The sequence below is a fragment of the Fusarium keratoplasticum genome, chromosome 1 (assembly GCF_025433545.1).
Source record: "Fusarium keratoplasticum isolate Fu6.1 chromosome 1, whole genome shotgun sequence".
Classification (NCBI taxonomy): Eukaryota; Fungi; Ascomycota; class Sordariomycetes; order Hypocreales; family Nectriaceae; genus Fusarium; species Fusarium keratoplasticum.
Window position 1 is genome coordinate 6,102,526 of NC_070529.1, and position 24,632 is coordinate 6,127,157.

At 52.7% G+C, this 24,632-nt stretch overlaps 10 protein-coding genes across 10 annotated transcripts; 9 read left to right on the forward strand and 1 right to left on the reverse strand.

Moving 5' to 3' along the window:
- Positions 1-77: 77 nt before the first annotated feature.
- On the forward strand, positions 78-2,958 carry NCS57_00180600 (HET domain-containing protein; the record flags this gene model as incomplete). Its single annotated transcript, XM_053051857.1, has 5 exons — positions 78-593; positions 655-705; positions 760-2,188; positions 2,236-2,452; positions 2,508-2,958. Exons 1-5 carry the CDS (start codon positions 84-86, stop codon positions 2,956-2,958), a joined length of 2,658 nt encoding a protein of 885 aa, XP_052920372.1. The 5' UTR covers positions 78-83.
- Positions 2,959-3,520: 562 nt separating this feature from the next.
- NCS57_00180700 (uncharacterized protein) lies at positions 3,521-4,423 on the forward strand (the record flags this gene model as incomplete). Its single annotated transcript, XM_053051858.1, has 2 exons — positions 3,521-4,127; positions 4,188-4,423. 2 exons carry the CDS (start codon positions 3,521-3,523, stop codon positions 4,421-4,423), a joined length of 843 nt encoding a protein of 280 aa, XP_052920373.1.
- An 822-nt stretch (positions 4,424-5,245) lies between these two features.
- On the forward strand, positions 5,246-10,999 carry NCS57_00180800 (uncharacterized protein; the record flags this gene model as incomplete). The annotated part of the gene is made up of 8 exons (XM_053051859.1): positions 5,246-5,439; positions 5,496-6,333; positions 6,383-8,088; positions 8,134-8,487; positions 8,535-9,155; positions 9,201-10,395; positions 10,442-10,750; positions 10,805-10,999. The coding sequence occupies 8 exons, from the start codon at positions 5,246-5,248 to the stop codon at positions 10,997-10,999; spliced, it is 5,412 nt and encodes a 1,803-aa protein (XP_052920374.1).
- Positions 11,000-11,504: 505 nt separating this feature from the next.
- NCS57_00180900 (uncharacterized protein) lies at positions 11,505-12,695 on the forward strand (the record flags this gene model as incomplete). The annotated part of the gene is made up of 1 exon (XM_053051860.1): positions 11,505-12,695. The coding sequence occupies one exon, from the start codon at positions 11,505-11,507 to the stop codon at positions 12,693-12,695; it is 1,191 nt and encodes a 396-aa protein (XP_052920375.1).
- A 726-nt stretch (positions 12,696-13,421) lies between these two features.
- NCS57_00181000 (Enolase) lies at positions 13,422-14,955 on the forward strand (the record flags this gene model as incomplete). Its single annotated transcript, XM_053051861.1, has 5 exons — positions 13,422-13,503; positions 13,557-13,852; positions 13,906-14,140; positions 14,192-14,651; positions 14,703-14,955. 5 exons carry the CDS (start codon positions 13,422-13,424, stop codon positions 14,953-14,955), a joined length of 1,326 nt encoding a protein of 441 aa, XP_052920376.1.
- A 453-nt stretch (positions 14,956-15,408) lies between these two features.
- NCS57_00181100 (uncharacterized protein) lies at positions 15,409-16,262 on the forward strand (the record flags this gene model as incomplete). Its single annotated transcript, XM_053051862.1, has 4 exons — positions 15,409-15,537; positions 15,591-15,696; positions 15,746-16,183; positions 16,234-16,262. The coding sequence occupies exons 1-4, from the start codon at positions 15,433-15,435 to the stop codon at positions 16,260-16,262; spliced, it is 678 nt and encodes a 225-aa protein (XP_052920377.1). The 5' UTR covers positions 15,409-15,432.
- A 262-nt stretch (positions 16,263-16,524) lies between these two features.
- NCS57_00181200 (Mediator of RNA polymerase II transcription subunit 18) lies at positions 16,525-17,404 on the reverse strand (the record flags this gene model as incomplete). The annotated part of the gene is made up of 2 exons (XM_053051863.1): positions 16,525-16,924; positions 16,974-17,404. The coding sequence occupies 2 exons, from the start codon at positions 17,402-17,404 to the stop codon at positions 16,525-16,527; spliced, it is 831 nt and encodes a 276-aa protein (XP_052920378.1).
- Positions 17,405-17,802: 398 nt separating this feature from the next.
- NCS57_00181300 (uncharacterized protein) lies at positions 17,803-19,316 on the forward strand (the record flags this gene model as incomplete). Its single annotated transcript, XM_053051864.1, has 3 exons — positions 17,803-17,896; positions 17,948-18,925; positions 19,006-19,316. 3 exons carry the CDS (start codon positions 17,803-17,805, stop codon positions 19,314-19,316), a joined length of 1,383 nt encoding a protein of 460 aa, XP_052920379.1.
- Positions 19,317-20,659: 1,343 nt separating this feature from the next.
- On the forward strand, positions 20,660-22,461 carry NCS57_00181400 (MFS domain-containing protein; the record flags this gene model as incomplete). Its single annotated transcript, XM_053051865.1, has 3 exons — positions 20,660-20,949; positions 21,008-21,181; positions 21,234-22,461. Exons 1-3 carry the CDS (start codon positions 20,672-20,674, stop codon positions 22,459-22,461), a joined length of 1,680 nt encoding a protein of 559 aa, XP_052920380.1. The 5' UTR covers positions 20,660-20,671.
- A 1,223-nt stretch (positions 22,462-23,684) lies between these two features.
- On the forward strand, positions 23,685-24,629 carry NCS57_00181500 (uncharacterized protein; the record flags this gene model as incomplete). Its single annotated transcript, XM_053051866.1, has 2 exons — positions 23,685-24,123; positions 24,193-24,629. Exons 1-2 carry the CDS (start codon positions 23,709-23,711, stop codon positions 24,627-24,629), a joined length of 852 nt encoding a protein of 283 aa, XP_052920381.1. The 5' UTR covers positions 23,685-23,708.
- Positions 24,630-24,632: the final 3 nt, after the last annotated feature.

Below are 24,632 nucleotides of genomic sequence, written 5' to 3' on the forward strand. Positions count from 1 at the left end.
CAGTCAGCAAGTCAGACGACAAATCTGACCTCGCATCCCCACTTTTGCCGACCTACAACCAAACCATACGAATTTGAAGCACGATGTCAAGAAGCGAAAATAAGATTAGCATCGGTCATTGTACGGAGTTCTGTCAAGCTGTTCGAGGCATTGGCGCCTTTAATGGTGAGGTACCCTCTCATGATGAATTGAGAAGTGCGCTTGGTCTCGACGCTGATGGCTACTTGCTAGGGACGCTTGGGGAGCTCCAGAAAAGAAAAGGCTGCCCTTTTTGTCAGATAATTCTGGAAGCATTGAATGAGGCAGTTCTCGCCTCCGCTGTCAAAGAATCAGGACTTGAAGCCCCCCGAGCTGAGCCAGTCCGGATCACAGTTCGCCCTGGGGAACACTGCCTTCGGCTTTCACATCCCTTGCTATGCGGAACAAGAGTTTTGTTTGTTGAGAATGGCACCGAGAAGATTAACTCAGAACAGGGTCCTTATGTCGCGAGAGTGGTCAAAGAAGAACAGGTTTCAACATGGCTTGTTCGTTCATGGCTGCGGCAATGTGAGGAGAAGCACGGAGATTCTTGCTTCCACCTTCCTCTGTCCCTGGTAAGCACTCCAATTTCCAAAACATTTTTATATCATTTAGACTCATGAAAATCTCCTTCAGAGAGACATCGAGTTCACGCCGATCCCGAGCAATGTGATGCCCACCGAAGTAGTAAGCAACAAGATACACCCCGATTCGACACACTTCATCTAATGCACAGATCAGAGGGGCATAGAGCACAAGACGCTATCAATAAATGAGGAGAAAACATCCAACTTTCGACTGCTGGACCTTGGAACCAAGTGCGTCCGGTACATGCCACTTGGTACGCGATACGTGACGTTGAGTTACGTCCGGGACCAAGCGCCCGTCTTCGAGCTCCTCCAATGCAATCTCGACTTTCTCCAGACACCCGGTGCCTTGGATAAAATTGGCCCAGAGCTCCCGCGGACAATAACCGATGCCATGGAGCTTGTGCGATCGCTGGGCGAAAGGTACCTGTGGGTGGACGCACTCTGCCTCGTTCAGGACCACCCACGGGACATGAAAGGTGGTATCGAAATGATGAACTCGATTCTTCGAGGATCACATTTTGCAATTGTGGCTGCATCAGGAACAGGTGTGCAATCGGGTATACCTGGAGTCAGGCCTGGCTCAAGGCAACCCTCCCAGCACATTGCTCAGCTCAATTCGAAGATGAAGATCGCCGTCACCCACAGCATGTACTGGTACCTACAAAACAGCACGTACAACCAGCAAGGATGGACACTGCAGGAGCTTGTTCTCCCGCGACGAAGTCTGATCTTCATCAACAACCAGGCGTACTTCCGATGTACGCAAGCCAACTGGTGCGAGGAGACTGCCGCCGATCTTCAAGGGAAATGGGAAGATCCTGATGATGACTGTATCTTGCCAATCGCAAGCCCGGGAACTGGTAACCTGGTTGCGTGGGACGTCTATCAAAATTTGTGTGAGGATTACTCGGACCGTACACTCGAGCACGACGGGGACGCTCTTCGGGCGCTATCTGGCATTCTACGCCAGCTCGGAGGCGAATTGACATCGTGGTATGCCGACGGGCTTCCTGCAAACTATCTCAATTCAGCGCTTCTCTTTCTATCCATGGACGGCAAATTACGACGACGGCCTGGGTTTGCAAGTTACTCTTGGGCAGGCTGGTCGGGCCCGATTGCCTGGGCGCCCGAGACTCGTCAAGGGCCAGACCATAACAGCCAGGCAGCCGAAAGGCTTTTCCACTGGGTTCAGAGAAGAACTTTCATCCAGTGGCATGTTTGGACGAGAAAGGGATCTGTAAACGAGGTCGATAACGTCGATGAATATAACGAGCCGAGACGAATTGAACGATTCACTGACCGATATGCGCACGCACTCGCCGACGAGACAGTTCAGTTCCTCAGACAGTCGCAATATCTCCAGAATTCTTTTCTTTTGGCCCGGTATTCAGCTTGGTCTCTGGCATTTCCCCTCCCGTGCTTCACCCAGGGCAAGCGATACGGTCAAGAGATTGGAGGCGGAGGCATCTACTCGGACGACGTGATCAACAGCCAAGCTGAGGTCGACTGGTGGGCCTACCACATCAAGCATGATATGGCTTGGCTGATATTGATCTCTTGGGTCACCTATCGCGCATCCAGTAAGTGCTGTTCCTAAATGGTTGTTCCCTTCTGACCGCGGCGGCAGAAGCACGGAACTGCAAAGCACGAGAGCTCTCTGGACCTACGACTGTGAGGCGTGAGGGAGACGAGCTGGATTACGAGTTTCGAGATACACCTGCTTCGGAGGTACGGGAGATTGTTGCCGATGACGATGACGAACCTTTTGATGCTCGAGTTCGCGATGCGAAGAGGGCGATTGAGTCGATCCGGCTAGAGCACAAAGGGTCTGTCCCTAACCTTCCGTAAGCATCTTTCCACTCATTTGGGTCACCCACAACAGGTGCTCACCGACGACAGAAAATTTCCCATATACCCTGTCATCCTTTTCAAGGCCCTATCCATTCGCCTCATCACCGGACCTCCGCCTGCTCTGGAGCCGAAGCAGGATATCTCATCGAAGGCGCTGCCTCGTCATAAACGCCCCCTACAGTGGGTAAAAGGGTCACCTCTCTTTGCCTCGGATGGCGAGCTTGTGGGCTCCTTACATGTAGATAACATCGCTTCGCACACGGCCGGCATCGAGGTGGAGTGCCTCATCATCGCATACTCCAAAGAACCCATAGCAGGCTCCGCTCTCCCTAAGTCACAAGTGCCAGTAGGCGATGATGATGATTGGAATCTCTTCTGGGTCATGCACGTAGTGGAGAAGGATGGCATCTATGAGCGGCGAGGGGTTGGTCAAGTGCTGGATTCGGTGCTCACCAAATCGTGCGTCCGATCGGAGGACAAGGTGATACTTCTTGGTTAGGTACCTAGAAAGAGAAGAATGGGCATGAACTTCTATTGTCGTTGGAAATTCTCCCAATATGGCTTAGTGGGACATACAAACAAGAGTGATGTTTACATTCTGAGGTTGTTGCGAGGCGACTCAACTCCAGGCCGCATCTGAGCAGGCTGCGGCGACACTCCCCGATTAGGTGATTTTTCAGTTGACAGGGCACGCCTGAATAGGTGAGTTCACTGTACCTATTCATCAAGCCTATTGTCTTCCCTATTGTCCTCCCGGTTAGGGTATTTTCATCATCGACGCGGGGGTACCAGTGTTTGCCAGTTGCTCCTCTGCATCCACTCCTTGCCCCTAAGCCTTAGGATCTCCTCCGGCTATATATTCGCCTCTTTCTCCCCACCTCTTCTCTCTCTTTCCTTCCTTCTTCTTTCATCACCGCAAGATCCTCTTTCATCCTAATCTTCACACCAACCATCAAAGGATCTTACACATCACCAAGCACCCATCCCTCCTCATCCCTCTACCCTGCTGTCCTCCCTTCTCCAACAGATCACATCAGACATCTCCCATCATCGTCGCCAAGATGTGTCAAGAATTCATCACCATCGCTCTCTGTGCCCCCTCCAAGGCACCCTCGCTCTCCTTTACCTGTGGGCAACTACACATGGTTGCGGAGCGTCGCCATGTTTGCGACCGCGCTCGAGGCGCTTGCGTGTGCTTCTTTGGCACTTGCGGCACCATCGAGAAGAACATCAGCACCTGCGGTATTGACCTTTCTGCCGTCGAAAAGATCCGCTGCACGGAGTGTACTGCTCGCGAAGACAACGTTGGCGACCGACGAGATGCCAAACAAATCATCGAGTCACCCCTTCTTCAGCGTATTCCCATCGATCCCAAAGATGATTTTGTCAGCAAGAAGCACTCGGCTATGCTGCAAGATCTTTGGGGCGGTGCGAGCACCTGTCCCTTCCACCTTCAACCAGAAATGCCTCGCCAACCCTCCATCTCCGCCGCCAACGTCCAAGCCAAGCGCTCCGACGAGCGACCCGTCACGCCCAAGAGCAACGATGAGTCTGTCAGCAAGTCTCACTCCATGAGCCACGACACTGTCGACAACGGATGGACCTCCCAGGTTGCGACCAACAGCCCCAAGGACAAGGTCTCACGCAAGTCCAGTGCGTCCCCTACTGGTAAGGACACCCGACACGCCATACTAACGGTGCTCTGATTAACTAACATTCCTCGCCCAGGAATCGCTAGTGTGGACTCAGTCGTCGGACTGAAGTCGAGTCGATGGGCCCCGAAGAGCCCCGAGGAGTCGGTCGAGCGTGCCGTCAAGAAGCAACCTTCCCCCCCACAGAAGCCAATTGTCCCAGCTCCGGCTCCTGTCTTCGTCGCCGACCCTGGCAATGCTTCCAAGGTTCGCCACGCCACCAAGAAGATGGCCAATGTCAAGGCATTCTTGAGTGGCACCCGCATGCTTTGATCTTCAGCAGCATGGCTGGAGACTGGTTTCGACAGAGGTGTGATAGTATCTTGGAAGTGATGTGATGGATAGTGGAGAAGTTAGGTAGTGAATCAAGACACCTGATTTCGACAACTTGCGTAGTCTTGTGATAGAACATGGGGATGAGAGGTGACACTCGTGACATTGCTTGAGCTGAACAACTACAGAACAGACCACCAATCATCCTTGGCAGTTAACCGTCGCTAACGAGGTGAACAGGGATTGCGGGCACTACGGCAGCTGAACGGGATCTACCCCAGACTGTTTCATCCTCCCGCAGACCAAGTATTCGACTACCGAGCTGCTCCTCCTGCTGAAGAAACATACTGGTTGTTCAGCTTGCTGATCACAGGTGAGTCCATGGCATCTAACGCTCGTCATTGGAAGAAACGGGCCCTTCTGGCGACAACAAAACGCGTCTCGTCGCAGAAGAAAAGTGTCGACAATCGCCTTGGAACTGGGATCATCGCGGGAATCTGACACCTTGGCGATGGGCGGAGCCAATCATCGACTCTGCTGGACCCAAAGCTGAAGGCCCCTGCATGAGATTAGGCGCGTCCGATGTGTTGTTTTTCGCCTCGTACGAGTCACGACACGGGGAGGGAATGTGTCTCGAGGCCAGTTCGGCAAATTGTCGCAGCTTATTCCTTTGGGAGGGCCTGATAAGCCCGCAGCTCATAAGGTGATTGTTCCCTGAAACCTTTCATCTTTTGCTATCTCGCTCTGCAGCCAGATCTCGATTTTCCCCCACGTACGCGCTTCACACATATTACAGGGTTCGTTTCTCAAGGGTTCTCCACCATGTCCACTTCTGAGGGCGCCTCGGACGGGCCGGGCACCACGGCTCGGGATCTGGTGAGGGAGATTGCCAAAGATCGTGGCTATCTAGGCGAAGACCAGCTCGCCGCCATCGGAGCCATCAACCCCGACCTCAGGCGTGAGGTTGAAGAGGCTCTCCTCCGGAAGGATGAGATGATCGGTTCGGCCGTTTTGACGTACGTGTGACAGGCCGAGGCCGCTTTACGGAGGTGAATGCTCACATACCAGCCAGATTAGCGAGAAACCTCTACACAAGCAATGCAAGATTCGTCTTTGAGCTTTTGCAGAATGCCGACGACAACAATTACAGTACCGCCATTTCGCAAGGCGAGGATCCTTATGTTTCGTTCAAGATTTGGCCCGACAAGGTGTCGATTGAGTGCAATGAGAATGGCTTCACACATGAAAACCTGAGAGCGATCTGCGCCATCGGCAAAAGCTCCAAAGTCGGCGCAGCGGGCTACATCGGCGAGAAGGGCATCGGTTTCAAGTCTGTGTTTATGGCCGCCTGGAAGGTTCACATCCAGTCCAACGACTTTTCCTTCTCCTTTACTCATCGAAAGGGAGACTCGGGACTCGGCATGGTTACGCCTGTGTGGGAGGAGACTGACGAAGTTCTTGGGGAGACCCTGACACGGATTACTTTATTCCTTCACACGAGCGACGACCCCGAGGAAGATGCCCGGCAACTGGAGACCATCAAACTTCAGTTTCAAGACCTTCAGCACACCATTCTTCTCTTCCTCCGGAAGCTGCGCAGAGTACAGGTCTCATTTTTCGATGAAGATGACAGCTTGACCTCAGTGACGACCTACTCGCTCCACGGCAGCAACCCAGCAACAGTTCGAAAGACGACTTCTGAGGGCGTGGAGGAGCGACGGTATCACGTTACAAAGCACATGGCCGAGAACATTCCCAAGAGCGAGAACAGAACCTACTCGGAAGAAAGAGATCGTGCCGATTCATCAGCAGAGGTTGTTCTAGCATTCCCGCTGGCGGAGTCTGCAACGCCCATTGTTGAAAGCCAGGACGTCTTTGCCTTTTTGCCAATGCGCCCAATGGGTTTCAAGGTGAGGAATAAGGCCCTCAGGGTTCACCCGGAAGCTGACATGTTTACAGTTCCTCATTCACACCGATTTCGTCACCGAGGCAAGTCGACAAGGACTCGTCGTCACATCCCTTAGGAACCGCGCGCTTTTGACCGGAATCGCAGACTGCTTCATCAAAGCAATCCAAGAGTTCTGCGACCACCCCACGCTCCAGTATCAGTGGATGCGATGGCTTCCCCAGCGCGATTCCTACCCGTGGGACAGCTTCTGGTCAGGCTTGCTGGACAGGATCGAGGAGCGGATTCAAGAGGTCAAGGTCCTTCGCACGCTGGGCACGGGGAAGCTCGACTACATTCATAAGCTGTGCCGGCTGCAGCCGTGGTTGCGTGATAAGCAGGGAGATCCCCTGTTTATGGATATGGACGAGGAGATTTATCTCTCTAAAGAGTACAAGACGGAAGACTTGGCTTTGTTGAAGCCATATGGGCTGGAGAATGTCTCTGCTTGGGATATGATTGTCCGCGTGGAAAAGGATCTCCAGAAGCAACCGGAAGCGTCACGAATGAAGAACCCGGAGACGGATAACGAGTGGCATTCGCTCGCAGCAAGAGCCCTCGTCCTACTCAAAGACACCGCAACCCTGAAAGCGTCACAAGATCGGATCAAAGACCTCAAATTTATCCCCCTGGAGAATGGCGAGTGGGTTTCTGCCGGCAGTGGCCCTTTGTACTACTCGCACTGCCCTGGGCAGCTGGCCATTCCCGACGACCTCAACTTGAGCCTCGTCGATCCGAACGCTGCTGACAATCCTGACCGAAGAGCGCTATTCGACAAGTTTGGCGTCATCGAGGCACTGGTGAAGGATGTTCGGGGTCTGATCCTGAAGAAGCCAGCTGTCGCTGTGGCAGATGAGGCGGCACTCTCAGCTTCCATTAGCCACTTGAAGTTCCTATACCTGTCAGAAGGCTTGTTGGATGGAGACGAGTCTCAATTGAGGCTAGACGGCTACTACGTATATGATCAGGACATGAAAGCATGCTCACCTTCAAGGCAGGACGTCTACCTCGCGACCGACGACGAATACGGCCCAAGCAAACTTCTCAAGCCGAACGAAGAGTCGACGGGCTTCGCAGCGCCTTTCCTGCACGAAAAGTACTTTGACGAAGAGCCAGCCACACCGCCAGGTTCCAGGTGGTCGTGGGTAGCGTGGATGGAAAACCGACTCTTCCTACGTCGACATCTTAGACTCACCCAGATGGGAGCTGCGCGGAAGTTGGAACTCTCTTCTGTCTTTCGGTTCATCGAACAGCACCGACCCGAATGCCTTTTGGGCGCGCTACAGCAAGTCTGGGAATTTGAACAGGCGACTGTGGCGGCATCGCCGGAAATCATGAGGCAGCTGCAAGACATGGAGGTCGTTTGCAAGGGCGGAAACGAGTTTGCACTATCAGAACCACTATCGACAACTTACCTACCCCTGCCTGAGCTTGAAGGAAAGCATGCTCGATACGCCGAAGACGAGGACTTTATCTTTCTTGATCTGAACGAGCCCATCACTATGGGCACATACCGGTCGAAATGGGGATTTCTAGTCGACTATCTAGGCGTTGGCGACACTGACGATCTACAATTTTACTTGAGCATTCTCAAGACAATTCGCTTCAGCAATACGGCTGCAGGTGTTCGTCGGAACTCCAGAATCTTGGATCTTTACGAGGTTATCTACGGACGCTGTCGTGAGGCTGATAGTTTCCTGAACGCGCAAGCAGAGGCAAGGTCTGTCTTCTTAAACACCTAAAAATATTGAGCTAACATACCCAGGCAAGAGATTACTGATGGAAACCTGATCTTTGTTCCGGGACATGACTCCAACCCAGCGACATGGGCATCACCCGAAAAGTGCCTCTGGAGCGCTCGAGAAGACATGCAGACAGCGTACCCGCTTGAGCACCTTTACCAGGCACAGTTTGGGCGATCCGGAGACGAGCTCGATGTCTTGAGGCAGTTCTTCAAAACGACACTAGGCGTTCCAGACGCTTCTTGGAGTCACTACTTGGCTGAGATACGGAAGCTGAAGAGTGTGGGAAGCGAGGATTTTGACTGGATCAACGATCTCTACACTTCTCTGGACGACATCAGGCGAACCCTTCCTGAGATTGATGCGTTAAAGCTCAAGTATGTAGCCTCTTCAGCCTTTTCGGCGACGAGCTAACACATCCCAGGAAGGCATTTGCTGAAGAGGCTTTGGTCTACGTCAACATTGGGAACACGAGTCGCTGGTACACAGCGGGCGAATGTCTCTGGTCTAGCGCTACCCAGATTAGAGGACGAGTGGCACTGAACGATCTTTATCCCGACTTGGAGGATTTCTTTGTGAGCTTTCTTGGCGTGCAAGAGCTGACACTGGACATGGCCTACGATGAACTCAAAGAAATGGGTGCAAGAGTGCCCTCCCCGTCAACCACGGCAGTCAAGGAAACGATATGGGCACTCAACTCCCTGTTGGTCTCTGCTAATGACTTCCCTGATGAGGAACCCATCTTCATCGGCAAGGTTTTTCCCGTAAAGTATCCCAACGGATCGGTCAAGTTGCAAACAGGCAGAACACAATTCGCCATCACCGATCGGAAAGCCCTGGGTGATATTTTCGGCCCTCAGGCTAAGATTCTCGATTTTTCTCTTGATGAAGTTCGTCGCTTGAGGCCATTCCTCTCTTGGCTGGGGCTGGAGACGAGGTATCTGTCTACCATGGTCAGGGAGATTTCGACTGTGGCGGGTGGGAGGATGGATAGACTGCAGTACCCTGATCGCGACATTCGGCAAAAGGCAGATGGTCTCTACAGGTAATTCTCTCGGGCTAAGTGGTATGTCACTGCTGACAGTTATAGGATCGCCGTGCACTTCAACAGTCCCCGTACAATGGCCGACAACCAAGAACTCTATTGGGTCCTTTGTCGCACAGAAGTCTACGAAACAGATGGCATCTCATCAGAACTGCACCTTTCCCAAGATGGCCACGACTTGGTCCACGTCCAAGAGAGAAGCGAACTCCATCTACGCGAAGACGACGAGACCCTCAAGGTCTACGTTCCTCGAGATCCCAAGACCCAAGGCTTCTGCTACTTTTCGGCTCTTCCGAGACGGATAATGGAGTGGATGATGATGGACCCTGCGACTTTTCAGACGAAGCCTGCTGGATCACGGGCTATTCAGGTTGTCACTTCTGTTTTGAACGCACCGATTATCAACATGACGCAGATCTTGGAGGCGGAGGGTATTGTGGAGGTTGAGATTCCAGAAGAGATTGAAGAGGAGGAAGAAGTGGAAGAGGATGAGGATACTTTGGAAGTCGAGGGCGAGATTTTTGCTGAAGAGCCATCCGGCGAAGAAGAAGAGCCGGCCGTGGAAGTCGTGGAGGAGGAAGACGACCCCGACGACACCATCAATCCTGAAGCTGAAGAGGATCTCATCGCCAGATACCTTGCGCAACCCGAGATCCACGAACACGACATCTCCAGCGACGACGAAGACTCCGTGTTCCGTCAATTCGCCGACATGAGATCTCCTCCTCGGTGGGGAGATCTCCCCGTACGCCAAAGAAGCCCCGCGACGTCAAATTCATCAATCACCGGGCGAAGACTGTTTACTCCAGCTTCTTCCACAACCGAACCTCCCCGCCAAAATCGCCGAACATCAAACAACACCCCCCAAACACCGAACGTGAGCGCGACGAGCAGACTAACGAGCGGGCAACCACAGCCAAGACCAGCCACACAGCCAGCCTTTGTCTTTGGATCTTCGCCCGCAGCACAGTCCACCACTTCGGCGTTCCAGTTTCAGGGCTTGGGTGGGCGGCCTGAGGAGCCGACTATTGACGATGATGCAGAGTATTTGAGGCTGGTCAACAATGTCATTTCGGCAGCGAGCACCGCGAGGTTCCCCAGCAAGGGCGCATACGACATGTCTGGTCTATTTGGTGCTCTTCCGGATGTTGAAGAAGACGAAGTTGAACTCTCTCGACGATTCCGGTCGCGCAACCCACTTGAGCGCGACATGAAGATTGGAGCGCTAGGCGAACTCTTCGTAAGTAACTTGCAAGTTTGTGTTATCGCCCACTGACACACGATAGGTGTTTGAGCTCCTCTCCAAGATGGACCCTTCACTACCAAGATTCAGCAGGGAAAACTGGCAAAGCCAGATGCGCAAATTCGTCACGGTCCACCCTAACTACGCTGACATGCTACCTTGGACGGGGAGGGAAACAGCCGACATTGTCTACTTTGATAGGAAGCGCGCGTTGACGACGCATCTCGTGGATAAGGGCTATCTCGACCGGACGGCGTGGTTGACCAAGAAGCCGCTGTACATGATCGAGGTCAAGGCCACCACGGGACACTCACGCACGCCGTTTTACATGAGCAAGAGACAATACCAGAGGGTACGTTTTATCCCGTGATGAGAGGGGGAGTATCATTCACTGACTCTATGACAGATGCAAGAGAACACCAACACAACGCTCTCGCCCATGGTGTCGCCCATCATTTACCTCGTCGCCCGCGTCTCCAACGTCGACAAGCCAAATGTAGAAGTCAAGCTATACGTCGATCCGGAGAAGCTACGGCAGGAAGGTTCGTTGGTGTTTACCGGAGAAACGTGGTCTGTTGTGCCAGGGCCGGGGGCGGGTTGACGTGTGTATCTGTAGCTGGGCTATGGTGCCTTTTCTTGTTTTCATCTCTAAAAGCTTACAGTGAATACTTTTCACCTTTCTTTCCCCATGCTCATCCTTTTTCTCTCACCGAGCGCTCCATCAGTGACCTTGAACCGAGTGACTGATTACGACTGCGAATCACCAACACCGCACAAACACTCAGACCAAACAACTTCATTGTTCACCTAGGCGCTTTCAATCATCTGAGCGTCAAAGAACGAATCATCGCGAACAAAGGCATTCTCACAAATGCATCTGGCTCTTGCCGTACTTGTTCAGTGCTATTTGCAAGAGCATTTGTTGCGCACTTGGTGAACAACACGTGGACGGGCAGACCATGAACATCTCCAGGTTTTACTATAAAATCTCCGCGTTCCCTTATGTTCACCTTCCTCGTTTTTCTCTCGCACCAAGGCAAACAGCCAAACATTACCGACGACTACATCAAACGCGACAAGGCAGAAACAGCCAACGCATTCTCACCATGTCTGACAAGAAGCAGTCTATTACCCTCCGGGAGACCAACACCACGTATCCCGGCCCCGGTGTCAACTTTCAGTCTAATTCTTGGACCCAAGGTAAGAACAATCCCCCTCAAAGCATCACCCTCCGTCCCACTCGGGTCGATCCCCCTCCCAACTGGGATATTCCCCCTCGCACCCAAAGCATCCCCCTCATCCTCATCAACGGCATCCCCCTGAAAGATTTCCCCGCTGACACTCCCGCTGGCAAAGTCTGGATACCAGAGGAAGATGAAGAGGGCGTCGAGTTTCCTCGACCCGTGGTCCACGGAACCATCAAGTTCCGCCCCGACCCGCCTCCCTTCCCTGGTTCCGGCCCTGCCAGTGAACATTCCACAGGTACCACACAAGGTAAACCAAAGGTCCAAGGGACTATCACCTTTCGTCGAGACAAGGAAGCCCCCCCGTTTGAGCCAAAGACTAACGTGTGCGATGATTCTGACAGATACCTCAACGTCGACTGGGACGCCGTGGCCGAGGGTAAGTCCAGAATCCCCCTTGATCGTACGTTGAGGACTATTACTTACCGTGGACAGGTTCCTCCCGGCTTCACTAAGGCCCATCGTGGCCAGGCCAACCTCTATGATCGTCCTCTTCATCTGATCCCGAGTACATACTCACATTACGGTGCACAGGGCTATCATCAACTTGATGCCGGTCGAATCGCAGGCCCCGTCACTCCTCGCAGTGACGGAACTCCAACAGATGTCTATTCTTCAGCATCGTCCTACCTGTCGAGGAACAACATCCCCCCTTCCATCAGAACCACAGGACTCAACCCAGTCGCCAACAACTTCACCCCAGGAGCTTCCCCAATGGTGAGCACCACTGAAAAAGAAACCCCTCTGGCCCCAGCAGCTTTCTCACGCTTGGGACAGTCAGGACCTCTAAGCCCCGAACTAGCCAGGGACAAGATCTACCTTGACAACCAGGCCCAGATTCAATGGAGGAACATGTTCCGACCTGCCTGGGTAGGTCAGCCCCGTGTGCAGGTGAGAGAGAACCAGGAGACGAAGGACCTTGCGGGCCATGATTCTCACGAGAGCCGTCAGGTGATCGAGGATGAACGCGAGCACATTGATGCAGTTAATGACTGGTTCTGGGCTCAGGCTAAGCAAGCGCCGCCAGCCCCCAAGCCAGAGCCCAAGAAATAGGAGACACTTGAGCTTGACCAGGGATCTTCTAACAAGTCTTTCGACCCCTAGGTCACTGCTAGCAACTGATCCTTGGCCAAGAGGCTCACTAGGGAAATCTTTTGACATTTATGCCGGGAGTTTGAGCGTAGGCGAAAAGTGCTATAATCTTCTTGTCGCAGCAAGTGCTGAGGCGTCGATCATTGAGTTTGATGATGAGAGAAAGGTCGACCAGTAATTATCACCATTATGGGGTAGGCAATTAGACAGCTATTTCCTTGAACTAATCTATTCTACTAAAACTATCGTCCCTTGAGAACCCCCCCAATCTCTTCGACCGTGAATATGCGACACTCTTAATTCATCGCGTTCAAAATAACATGTGACTTTCCCAGCCAATATCCCAGTTTTTCCTTCGGGAATATCCAGGCTCTGCTGATTGTCCGCTGGGACAATCGGAATTGACGTCAGTTTAATGCCCGGATATGTCGGTTAAGGCGGGTAGACACTACCAAGCAGACAGGATAGAGAGTTGGCAACATAGTTAATGCCGTAACATCCGGTTCTATTTTAAAGTATCCTAAATATAAATGACGGAATCGACTCATTACAGCTTTATAAGTAGGCGGTAAATAGCTCACCTCCAACGTCCTATCCTGGTGATAACATGAAGTCCCAGCGCCAGACAACAAGTCAGAGGAGCAGACATTAAAAATATTATCGGCCTCGCAACACATCGTCTTCAGCATGATTCAGAGTGTCAAAGCTGCGCAGCGCCTCGATTCCCGCGGGAATCCGACCGTCCAGGTGGAGGTGACGACTACCCAGGGTCTGGCAAACTACATCCCGTTGTCTCAACAGCTGTAAACTAACGCGCCAAAGGCACATTCCGCGCTCTAGTTCCATCCGGAGCCTCGACTGGGACTCATGAAGCTGTCGAGCTACGAGACAAAGATAGCTCCAAATATGGAGGCAAGGGCGTTACCCAAGCCGTCCACAATGTGGAACAAGTCATTGGCCCAGCCCTCGTTTCAAAGGGCTTTAATCCCAAGACACAACTAAAGGACATTGATGCTTTCATGAAGCAGCTCGATGGCACGCCCAACAAGTCTCGTCTAGGTGCCAATGCCATACTTGGTATCAGCATGGCATGTGCCAGAGCCGGTGCAGCTTCCGCAGTAGGTCATCAATTGAGCGATATCTTGCTTTCAAATACTAACGCGACACAAAGGGCGTTCCTCTTTATGACTTCTTGCGAACTGAAGCAGGCGTGAAGAAGCCATACGTGATGCCCGTCCCATTCCTCAACGTCCTAAACGGAGGCGTTCATTCTGGAAACACCATGGCTTTCCAGGAGATCATGATCGCACCTACAGGCGCAGAGTCGTTTGATGAGGCTATTCGGATTGCTTCTGAAGTTTACCACGCTCTCAAGGGCGTCATTACAGACAAATTCGGAGCTCCGGGTGAGTCATGACATCAGTGGCTCTAGGCAGCTATTAACGAGAGATGTTTAGCAACTGGTGTCGGAGATGAAGGTGGCTTTGCGCCCCCCATCTCCACCCTGGAAGAGGCTCTCGATCTTCTCACTGTGGCCATAGACAAAGCAGGCTTCACTGGTCGTGTCAAACTGGCCTGCGACCCCGCTTCTTCTGAGTTCTTTGACGCTGGCACGGGAAATTACGACTTGGCCTTCAAAAACAAGTCAGTTAAAGATGTCAGGAGCTCCAAGGAGATGCAGAAGCTCTACAAGGACATCCTTGATAAGTACCCCATGGTGCTGCTCGAGGACCCCTTTGCTGAAGACGACTGGCAGAGTTGGTCAGAGTTCAACAAAGACTGTCCGGTTGAGCTTGTTGGCGATGACCTTCTCTGCACAAACGTGGAGAGGGTCAAGATGGCGGCCGAGAAGAAGGCGTGTAATGCGATGCTGCTCAAGGTGAATCAGATTGGCACCGTCAGCGAAGCCATTGAGGCGTGAGTACCTCTTATCTACACAAATATGCTTAACACTAATGTCATGAGCAGAGCAAACTATGCTACTAGTCTAGGATGGGGCGTGTTCGTGTCTCATCGGTCGGGAGAGACGACCGACGACTTCATCGCTGACTTGACGGTGGCACTTCGAACTGGCCACTTGAAGTCGGGTGCACCAGCGCGTGGTGAAAGAGTTGCCAAGTACAATCGGCTTATGGACATTGAAGCTGAGCTGAAGGCAAGGGGGGAGGATGTCAATTATGCTGGGGAAAACTTTCGATTTGGTGGAAAAGTTGCTGGGTGAAAGATGACACGATAACCTCGAGATCCAGAAGAGAACAACTTGTGCGAGTAGGAGAAAAGGGGGACATGAAGTAATTCTACAGGATGAAGTGAGTTGTAAGAATAAAACACAGTTAATTACTATGCGTCTTACTTATCGAAGAGATTGTCGTCCAAGGAATCCATGGCCGGAGTGTAGGGTAAATTTCACCCTGCTCCGCCGAGTCCCAGCCGAGTAAGTGGGTCTCCGGCGCCGAGTACTTCGGAAGTCATTGGGTCGTCATACTGACGCTACGGGAGATGCGATCGTGAGTAGCGAAATCTCGTTTGGTGTTGATCAATCTTGGAATGGCACACACAATGTTTCCCTTTTTGTGCAAGATAGATCTATCCATGACGTAGTCTGATTTTGGGTGGTACTTGGACTTTATTAATAGCCAGATTCCGTGATGATCGCAAACCTTGCCTCGACGGCACAACTTTATTGAAGAAATCCATTATGGCTTCGTCTCAGAGAGAAGAAATCCCTACCACTAATGAGGGCATGGGCCAGCCGCTCTCGGCTACAAATCAAGTGTTGACCGCTGGTGCTGCGGTGACCCAGGTTAGAGACCCCCAAGTGAACTCTCAGTTGGTGCAGCGAACTCATGTATCTAGGACTTTCGACCAGTCAAGAGTATTTGTGCTCATCTCAATGCATTTCATGCATACGCAGATGATCCCAAGCGGTTTGTGGAAGCCAATCACTACTGCGCCCACCTGAGTACTCTTTCATGTCGCCTAAGACCAAGCTCCTGCTAACAAAGGACCAGATGATGATGTTCGACAGTGTCTCCTATACGACTCTGATGAACCCACCGCACGCCTAATTGGGATAGAATACATGATCACCCCGAAACTATACGACACGCTCTCCAAGGAGGAGCGCAAACTCTGGCACTCTCACGTGTACGAAGTAAAGTCCGGCATGCTCATCATGCCCAATCGCGCCGTGCCAGAGTCCGCATGGGAGGTCGCTGAAAACATGGAGATGGATCAGGTAGTCCATCTGTACGGCAAGGTGTATCATCTGTGGCAAACAGATAGGGGTGATACACTTCCTCTGGGCCCGCCGAAGCTCATGACGAGTTTTACGGCTGATGGCCAGTTTGACTTTAAGCATGTGAGGGATAGGGATAGGAGATTTGGGGTGGATTATGAGCAGAAGCGAGAGGCCAGGAAGGACATTCCAGTCCCAGTTATTCACGAGGGTGAGCTTAGTCTGTTGCGTGTCGAACTGAAGTGGCTAACAATGTGACAGATGCAGACCAAGCCTGGAAGAAACAATGAGGTACTTATCTGACACGTCCCTTGCTCCGCCATTTGCGTATGGGACGTCGGGGACTATTATGGGGAATAAGCAAGCCGTAGATTGACTATTAAAGGGTATCATCTAATGTTTAAAGGAGACCGCTCGCTTTGGAGAGGTCTGAACAACCGTATCCTGGCTGCCATGCGCAGCAAGTGACGAGCTGCGAGTATGGACGAGGGAGGCAACCTCGTATCCAAATATAGCCCTGCTTTAGGTCCTGACAAGCACCAACCGCGAACTTCAATTCCTGCCGATGACCACCTTCTGAGGCAAGGCCTGGATCCCCTGTGCCTGTTGAGCTATCCTGGTATCATAAACCTTGCGGTCAATAGATCTAAAGTCAAAGACGCCTTCCAGCTCTGCCCTGATCGCCAAGAGCTGGTCCTGCGCCTTTCGAAGGTCGTCAGGCTTGTTGTCTGACATGACATGCGTCTTGACATGGAGGAACCAGCGCTTCTCCATGTCGATCGGCACAAGCGAGTCCAAGGGCGGTAGAGAATCCAACGGGGGGAATTGTTCCGTCTTTGATTCGACAGAGACATATCTGTTTTGCGGGTGAAGGAAATAAGAGCGGAAGAGACAGAACTCGACGTCGTCGCGGTAGAAGCGGTGGACCTCCTCTATGATCTCTGTCTTGAACCTGCTTCCGTTAGTTCCCAGCCGCATAGAACAGAGAGGGGGCAACTCACTGGTAATTATTGTCGCGCATTACTAGAGGCAGGTTCCTTTGATCCCAAATCTCAATCTTCTTGCGCTGGGTAAGCATGGGTCGACCATGAGGCGGCTCAGGAAAGTCGGTCCACCGCAGCATTCCAGGTGTCGCAATGAGATCCATAGGAGCCGTTTGACGCTCTTTGGCAATATCGTAACGCGCTTGGATGACGTACGACTGTCGAAGCAAGTTCTGGCTAATCTCTTTCCACAAGAAGGTGGCATCCTTGCGCATGGGCTTGTCGACATTCGCTTGGTGCGTCATGCCACCGGCTCTGGGGGGTCCGTGAAAGTAGAGCACCCGCTGGAAGCTCTCCCATGGGCGCATGCCGCAGAGGCCGCTCAGGACAGCGCATGCTGGGCCAAAGCTGCTGTCATCCACGATTGCTGTAAGGAAGACCTCGTACATGGTGACGACCAAGGGGTGCGATTGAACCCGGCTTAGGACCCCTGTCTGACCGAAATGAAGGCGCTAACAATACTGGAGCTTTATCAAAGGGGTGGAAGGTCTTAAACGCAATGCGCAGGGGCTATTAACGTGTTGCGATGGAAGTCGTTGGGATGTTGAAGAGCAATGGTTGAAGCGCCCCACTAGAGCTCCGAAAGAGCTGGTCGGCTCAGCACGTGACTACGCGTCAAGGAGGTGCTACGCGTGAACCCGAGCCTCAAGGCTTGGCGATGGATCTAAGCATCCTCCTTTAACCACAAAGAATTCTGCCTCACCAACGGACCCATCATCTACGGAACAGCCCCGTTGATCCCACAGATAAATTACATGCGGCCGATAACCTTTTTCCTGCGACCACGATGGCTTCCGGAAACTCCTCTCAGAAGCGCAAGGCCGCCGACGCTCCAGTTTCCCCGCCGATGGTCAAGCGAAAGATCCAGAGTGGAACAACCAGTGAGATGCCCCCTGGCAGGAATTATGCGGTTGGAAACTGACTCGAGGTAGAGACTGCTGTAGCTAATTTCTTCACACCGACGTCAAAGAAGCCCAAAGACCCAACGATCTGGTCCGAACGGAGTCCGAACGATGATACCCCTGCCACACTCCTCGTCGGTCGGTACGAGCCGGAGACGCCAGAAGACAGGAACATCAAGAGGAGAAAGGTTGCTGCATTTGATCTTGATTCCACCCTGATAGCTACTGCATCAGGCAAGAAGCATGCTAGCAGCGGCACAGACTGGAAGTGGTGGGATGCTAGTGTGCCTAGTCGACTTCGAGAGCTGTACCAAGATGGTTACCGAGTGGTCATTCTGTCAAACCAAGCTGGTCTGACACTGCACTTTGATCCCAAGTTCAAGGGACCCAAGGCCTCTGCGCAAAAGCGTGTCACCGAGTTCAAACAGAAGTGCAGCGCCGTCCTCAGCAACCTGAACCTTCCCACATCGGTCTACGCCGCAACCGCGCACGACATATACCGAAAACCGAGAACAGGGATGTGGACGGAACTGTGTGACGACTTTGACATTCCGGAAGAAGAGGTAGACATCGAGAACAGCATTTTCGTCGGCGATGCGGGAGGGCGCACAGCCTCCCTGGGCAAGGGGCCAAACGGCGCAGCGACGGCCAAGGATTTCAGCTGCTCGGACAGGAACTTTGCGCACAACGTGGGAATCAAATACCAGACGCCGGAGGAGTTCTTCCTCGGAGAAAAGCCTCGGAGTTTCGCTCGAGATTTCGACTTGTCCGACCATCCTTTCGAGATATCCGAACCGGGGAATCCCGACAACGTCGTCTTTGAGAAGACTAACGACAAGGACATGGTCTTATTCTGTGGACCTCCCGGCGCGGGGAAGAGTAGCTTCTACTGGAAATACCTCAAACCTCTGGGGTACGAGAGGGTAAACCAAGACCTCCTCAAGAGTCGCGACAAGTGCGTGCAGGCGGCGAGGGAACATCTCCAAGAGGGACGGTCTGTTGCGATAGGTGCGCACTTCCCCAATTTCTCGACTGCCGTTACCCCATGCCCCATGCCACCCCTCATGACGCTAACAGGGATCGCCCAGACAATACCAACGCTGATCCCGACACCAGGACCATTTGGGTAGAGCTTGCCAAGAAATTCGGCATCTCTATCCGTTGTGTGTGGTTCAAGACTCCCATCGCGCTGTGCGAGCACAATGATGCTGTGCGCGCCATGAACAAGTCGCTCAACCCAGAGTCACGACAGGTGCTGCCCAAGCTGGCGTTTTCTGGCTTCTCCGCTCGACACAAGCCTCCGCAGAAGAAGGAAGGATTCCAGGACATTACAGAGGTTAGCTTCAGGTTCCGGGGCACAGAAGAGGAGTATCGCATATGGGGTCGATACTGGACTTGAGGGGACATCTCCAACTCTATGGCCTCATAATCGTGCCACCCCGCACCTTGAAAAGTTCTCTCAATCACAAGTCTCCAATACCGCGCCGCTTGTGACCTCTCCGCAGAACAAATTGGGCAGGGGGAAGCGAATACAGGGAATCTTGGTCAACTCAAACAACGGACCTTGCTGGGATTTCTCATCAGAGTGGATTCACTTTGGTGAACCGGCGGCCCTATAGGCGGCCTGCTGACGAGCGAGATGCCTCTGGATTGTCATCCTTACTCGTACTTATCCACACTACTATTCCCAGCCAGGCCTGAATGCAGAAAGCGTCTCCGGGATGTGGGGATCACTCGGTGGGCAGAACAACAGCCGGACCGATTCCTTGCTTGAGAGATGACCGGGGCCATACACGAGCCTATTTGCGTTAAGCTAGGCTTACACCTTAATTCTCAGATGACGGAGATGTCGGCTGCGGGGAATGCGGAGGACTCGTGGCCAGAACACCAGGGGAACCCTTCCAATGTCAATGCGGTCAGAAGTTGCGGAGAGGGATCTGGATCTGGCCATTAGCCAGGGTCCGTAGCACAATAGATTTGCTGATTCTGCGGCCACCAGACGGCAGTTGTCGTCGGCTCGTTCCCTCTTTCTGTGGCGTCTTCGATTCTTCTTCTGACGTTGGAATTAATCACGGCTGGCTATTCCCGCCTCCAATTGGATACACCGCCGAGACATGCGGCTCACCTTTGGTCGCTTGGCCTCCTTGGCAATAACGTGGTGCCGCGGCCGCCGGCGGCTGGGCACCGCCTTACGGTCGGATAATCAAACAAGCGGGGTCGGACGACGATATCCCGACCATGAACATGGATATGATGATGGAGGAGGGTTGACACGACTCATGTCCAACCAACTTCGGGACCCAGAAGAAGAAGGGGAAGCGTTGTCCTAGCGCCGCCGAGTCCCCGTGGAGAAGTTCCCCCAACCCTTCCGTTTTCTTCCCCACGACGGGCGCAACGTCCCAGTTGCGTTTAGTACGGAGGCAACGAGATGGGCAATGGAGTCTCCGCTATTGGATGGCTCGGCACAGGTCCCGTGGGGTCGTGAACTTTGTTCCAGAGATCAGCGGATATAGCTCGTTTTCCGTTCCCCGTCGGTGTAAGTAAGAGAAACTACTGTAGAGACTAGGCGGACGTAGAATCCCGAACCTGGAGAAGTCGCGTGGAGAAAACCGTGGAGAAAGAAACGTCCGAGCATGGGTGAAGAATGTATAAAGGACCTGAACAGGTCCCTCTTCTTCTTGCTATGATCCATTCGAGAAACACCTCTTCCTCCCTCCTCCTCTTCTCCCTCGTCTCATCCTACATCATTTCACAATGGCAGGAGGCGTAAAGAAGCCCGTTAACATCTTCAAGCTCAAGGACCTGGGCGAGCCAGCGGGCGTCTTCAACTGGCGACTATGGTTCTCGGTCATCTCCTTCGCGCTCCTCGGTGCCGCCCGAGGTATTGATGAGGGTCTCATCTCTGGAGCCTTCAACTCTGCCGATTTCAAGGACACGATCAACTATGATTCGTACTCGACTGTTCAGCAGGCCAACATTAAGGCTAATGTCTCTGCCATGGTTCAGATTGGTTCTGTTGGTGGTGCTCTCATGTAAGGATCATGAATTTCTCCCCTGCTCGTGGTATGTTATTTGCTTACAAGGGCCTAGTGCTTTCCTCATTTGTGATCGTGTTGGACGTATCTGGGCTACTCGAATCCTCTGCACCATCTGGGCTCTCGGTGTTGTCATCTTCATGATCGGTGGTGTCAACGGAAACCTTGGAGCCATCTATGCTGGTCGCTTCATCTGTGGTCTTGGTGTTGGTCAGACACCTGTCGTTGGGTAAGCAGCACAACACTCCTTCACTATCACTTCATCAACTAACTTGCCATAGACCCGTCTACATTGCCGAAATCGCCCCTGCCGCCGTCCGTGGTCTCTGCAGTTGCATGTTCACCGGCGCTGTCTACCTCGGTATCGTCCTCGCCTACTTCACCAACTATGGCTGCGCCCTCCACCTCGACGAGCACACCCACAACCGCTGGCTGGTTCCCACCTCCCTGCACATCATGATGTCCGGCATCATCTTCATCCTCAGCTTCTTCCAGTACGAGTCGCCTCGTTTCCTGGTTAAGCAGGGTAAGCCCGACGAGGCCGCCCACGTTCTGGGTCGTCTTCGCCGACAGCCTCCTGATGGCGAGTATGTCGTCTCTCAGATCAGCACGATCCAGGCGGCTCTTGACCACGAGCTTGAGGCTAGCCAGGGTGTTGGCTGGCTTGGAAAGATCAAGGAGATGTTCCTTGTTCCCAGCAACCTCTACCGCCTCTACCTCACCACCATGGTTCAGTTCCTGTCTCAGTGGTCCGGTGCTGGTTCCATCACCCTCTACGCTCCTGATCTGTTCAAGATTCTCGGTATCACTGGTAGCGAGGAGTCTCTTCTCGTCACTGCCGTCTTTGGTATCGTCAAGCTTATTGCCGCCATCATCTGCGCTCTCTTCCTCGTTGATGTCATCGGCCGAAAGCGCGCTCTCCTCACTGGTATCACTCTCCAGACTATCGCCATGATCTACGTCGCCTCCTTCCTCACTCGCATCCCTCAGCTCGGTGTCGTCGATGACTTTGTCCTTCCCGCTGCCGACAAGGGTGCCAGCCGCGGCGCCATCGCCATGATCTACGTCTCCGGCTTCGGTTGGGCTCTCGGCTGGAACTCCATGCAGTACCTCCTCACTGCTGAGCTGTTCCCTCTCCGCATCCGAGCCCTCGCCACCTCTTGGGCCATGACTCTGCACTTTGCCAACCAATACGGCAACTCCCGCGCCGTGCCCAACATGCTCCTCCCCACCTCTGACGGCGGCATCTCCCCCAAGGGAACCTTCTGGTGCTTCGCGGCCGTTACCTTTGTCGGCGGCGTGTGGGTGTGGTTCTCTGTTCCCGAGACCGGCGGACGCAGCCTCGAGAGCATGGATCACCTGTTCGAGCTTCCCTGGTACAAGATTGGTCTGTACGGAAACCGGGATGCTGATGAGAAGGATGTCGCTCGGGATGAGAAGCAGCGCATTGCTGATGAGAGCAACGCTGTTGGTGTTGAGCTTGAAGATAGGCGCAAGCAGGATGCTTAAGCTGTCTCTAAAGGAACGGGTACTTGGTCAATCGTATAGGATCTATGTCTACTATCATGAGCATGATGAAATGTTGAATAAAAGACAATGTCTTTGTGTCGTATTTCTTCCCTTTGGATGTGATGCTTCTTGGGCGACTGTGGCTAGAAACAGTGATTTCCCCTTATGGGCTAGATCGGCTCTAGGCTATGCCCTGTGTCTATCTACCTCGATAAGCTTTATCGCCAATATTAGGAATCACCGTATTATTATCCTGTCTGCCTCCTCAGAACCTGTGTTTAGAAACCTAATTAAACTAAACAAGCTCATCATTGCCTCTGTTTCGAATTGAAAGTGGTTGATTCGCATAGTGGCTAGTTAACATGGGCACCTAGTTGTTAACTTGCTCGCGCAGCATCTTGAAGATTGAAACCCGCTAGCTGCCGAATTGAACAAGGCCGCTTCGAACTCTGGTTGGTTGGTGGTGCTCACAGAGTCGCCCTCAGAGACGACAGCCTCTCTAATAAGAATTCCCATAGCAGCTTTGTTTCTACAGAACGACGGATGTACAATCTACTACAGCTACTAATCTGCGAATTGGCCTTTGTTATTTGCCACATCAACACTTTCTTTCCTCGCGACCGACCTACTACTGGTAGTTGGTTGGTATCACGACATGCAGAAAGCCAAGAGAGTCTGCCTGCCAAGACAAATCAGGCTGTGGAAGATGGCGATGCATGTCCACGTGAGGGATTTTGTCGGCCTCCCACTTACCGCCAGCCTCATTTTCACAGCCCAAATACAGCTGCCTTGAAGCCCAATGTTGCTTTACTGGTCGAGGGGTGGTCGAAATACCGAACGAGCAACAACAGCGGCCACGGAAACGGGTACTGTAAGGCGTATTTTTGCCGGGCGGTTGTGATCATCCAAGAGAATGCCGAAAGATCGAATGAGAACCCTGGAAAAATGAAAACGAGGGATGAGGGATGACTCTGGCCGCGCGTTTGGCCCATAGTCGATGCTCTGTTCTCCCCCGCTCCGCTGGGTAATGTTGCACAAAGGGACAGACACACCAATAGATCGCACTACTTTGCGCACTGTGCTCTAAGTACCTTGTTTCTGTGATAATCTTGCATGAGCTGAAAAAACATGGCGGCAAATCATGTCCATCCTATGGTCTACTGCGAGAGTATACTGCTGTGCTTCGGCGCCTACCAGCTGTTTTTCTTCATCTTCCATTTCATCTCGCTCCACGGGCCAGCTTGACCATGGTGAAAACATACATCCTCGCTCCTAACTGGACAACGGCTCCCCCGCCAAATGGGCCAATTCAACTTGGCCATATCCTGGACGATTTGACCGAATTCGTACCCCTAAACCGCCGCAGCGTGCCTGAAATACCGGAAGATGACAAGAACCCTGCCGATATCAAGACTGGCTTCACAACGTCTCGAAGCGAACTTTTGTCCGGCGAACTCGGTGTTTTCGCCCGAATTTTTGGCCTAGTTGGCATTGGAGCAGGGGCTGGCGTCTTCTACGAGAAGAACAAGAGCGATGTCTTGATCTGCAAGAGACTGGACACAACGACTTTTGATCCTACGCCAGAGTACATTGAGAAAAGCGTCAAGGTACCAGAAGTCAGCCATTACATGAAACTCCGCCGATACAAGGATCCCGTTTATAGTGAGTTATGATGCTATCGTTTAAACACACCCCTTTAGCCTTGGAGTTCTTGCTGACGTTGTATATCAGTGGTAACTGGGCTCAAGATCGGCCGTGAATGCTCCCTTCAGAGCAGTCAAAGTAGAAACAAGGGCTTCAAGCTGGATGGCGGCTTGAATGTTCCGGCCACGCCTTGCCAGACTGGCTTCGAGGCTGGCCTGTCTACCTCCGCTACACAAGGCGAAAGCTGGGAAGGCTCGACCGACTTCATTGTCGCTTTTCGTGTCAAGAAAATCTGGTACCATCAAGGAGAGCTGCGCAACAAAACGCACCAAGACAAGGCCGTGATGCAGGATGGAGGAGCTGTGAAGACCGAAAGCACCATGGTGCTGATGCATGATGATGATGTTACTCCTGACAATGTATTTATTGACAAGGCTTTGACTACTGAGATGGAGGCCGAGAACGGTGAAGAGGTGGTTTGGATCGTTCCAAAGGTTGGCCAGGACTTGGAGCAACCAAGATGATTC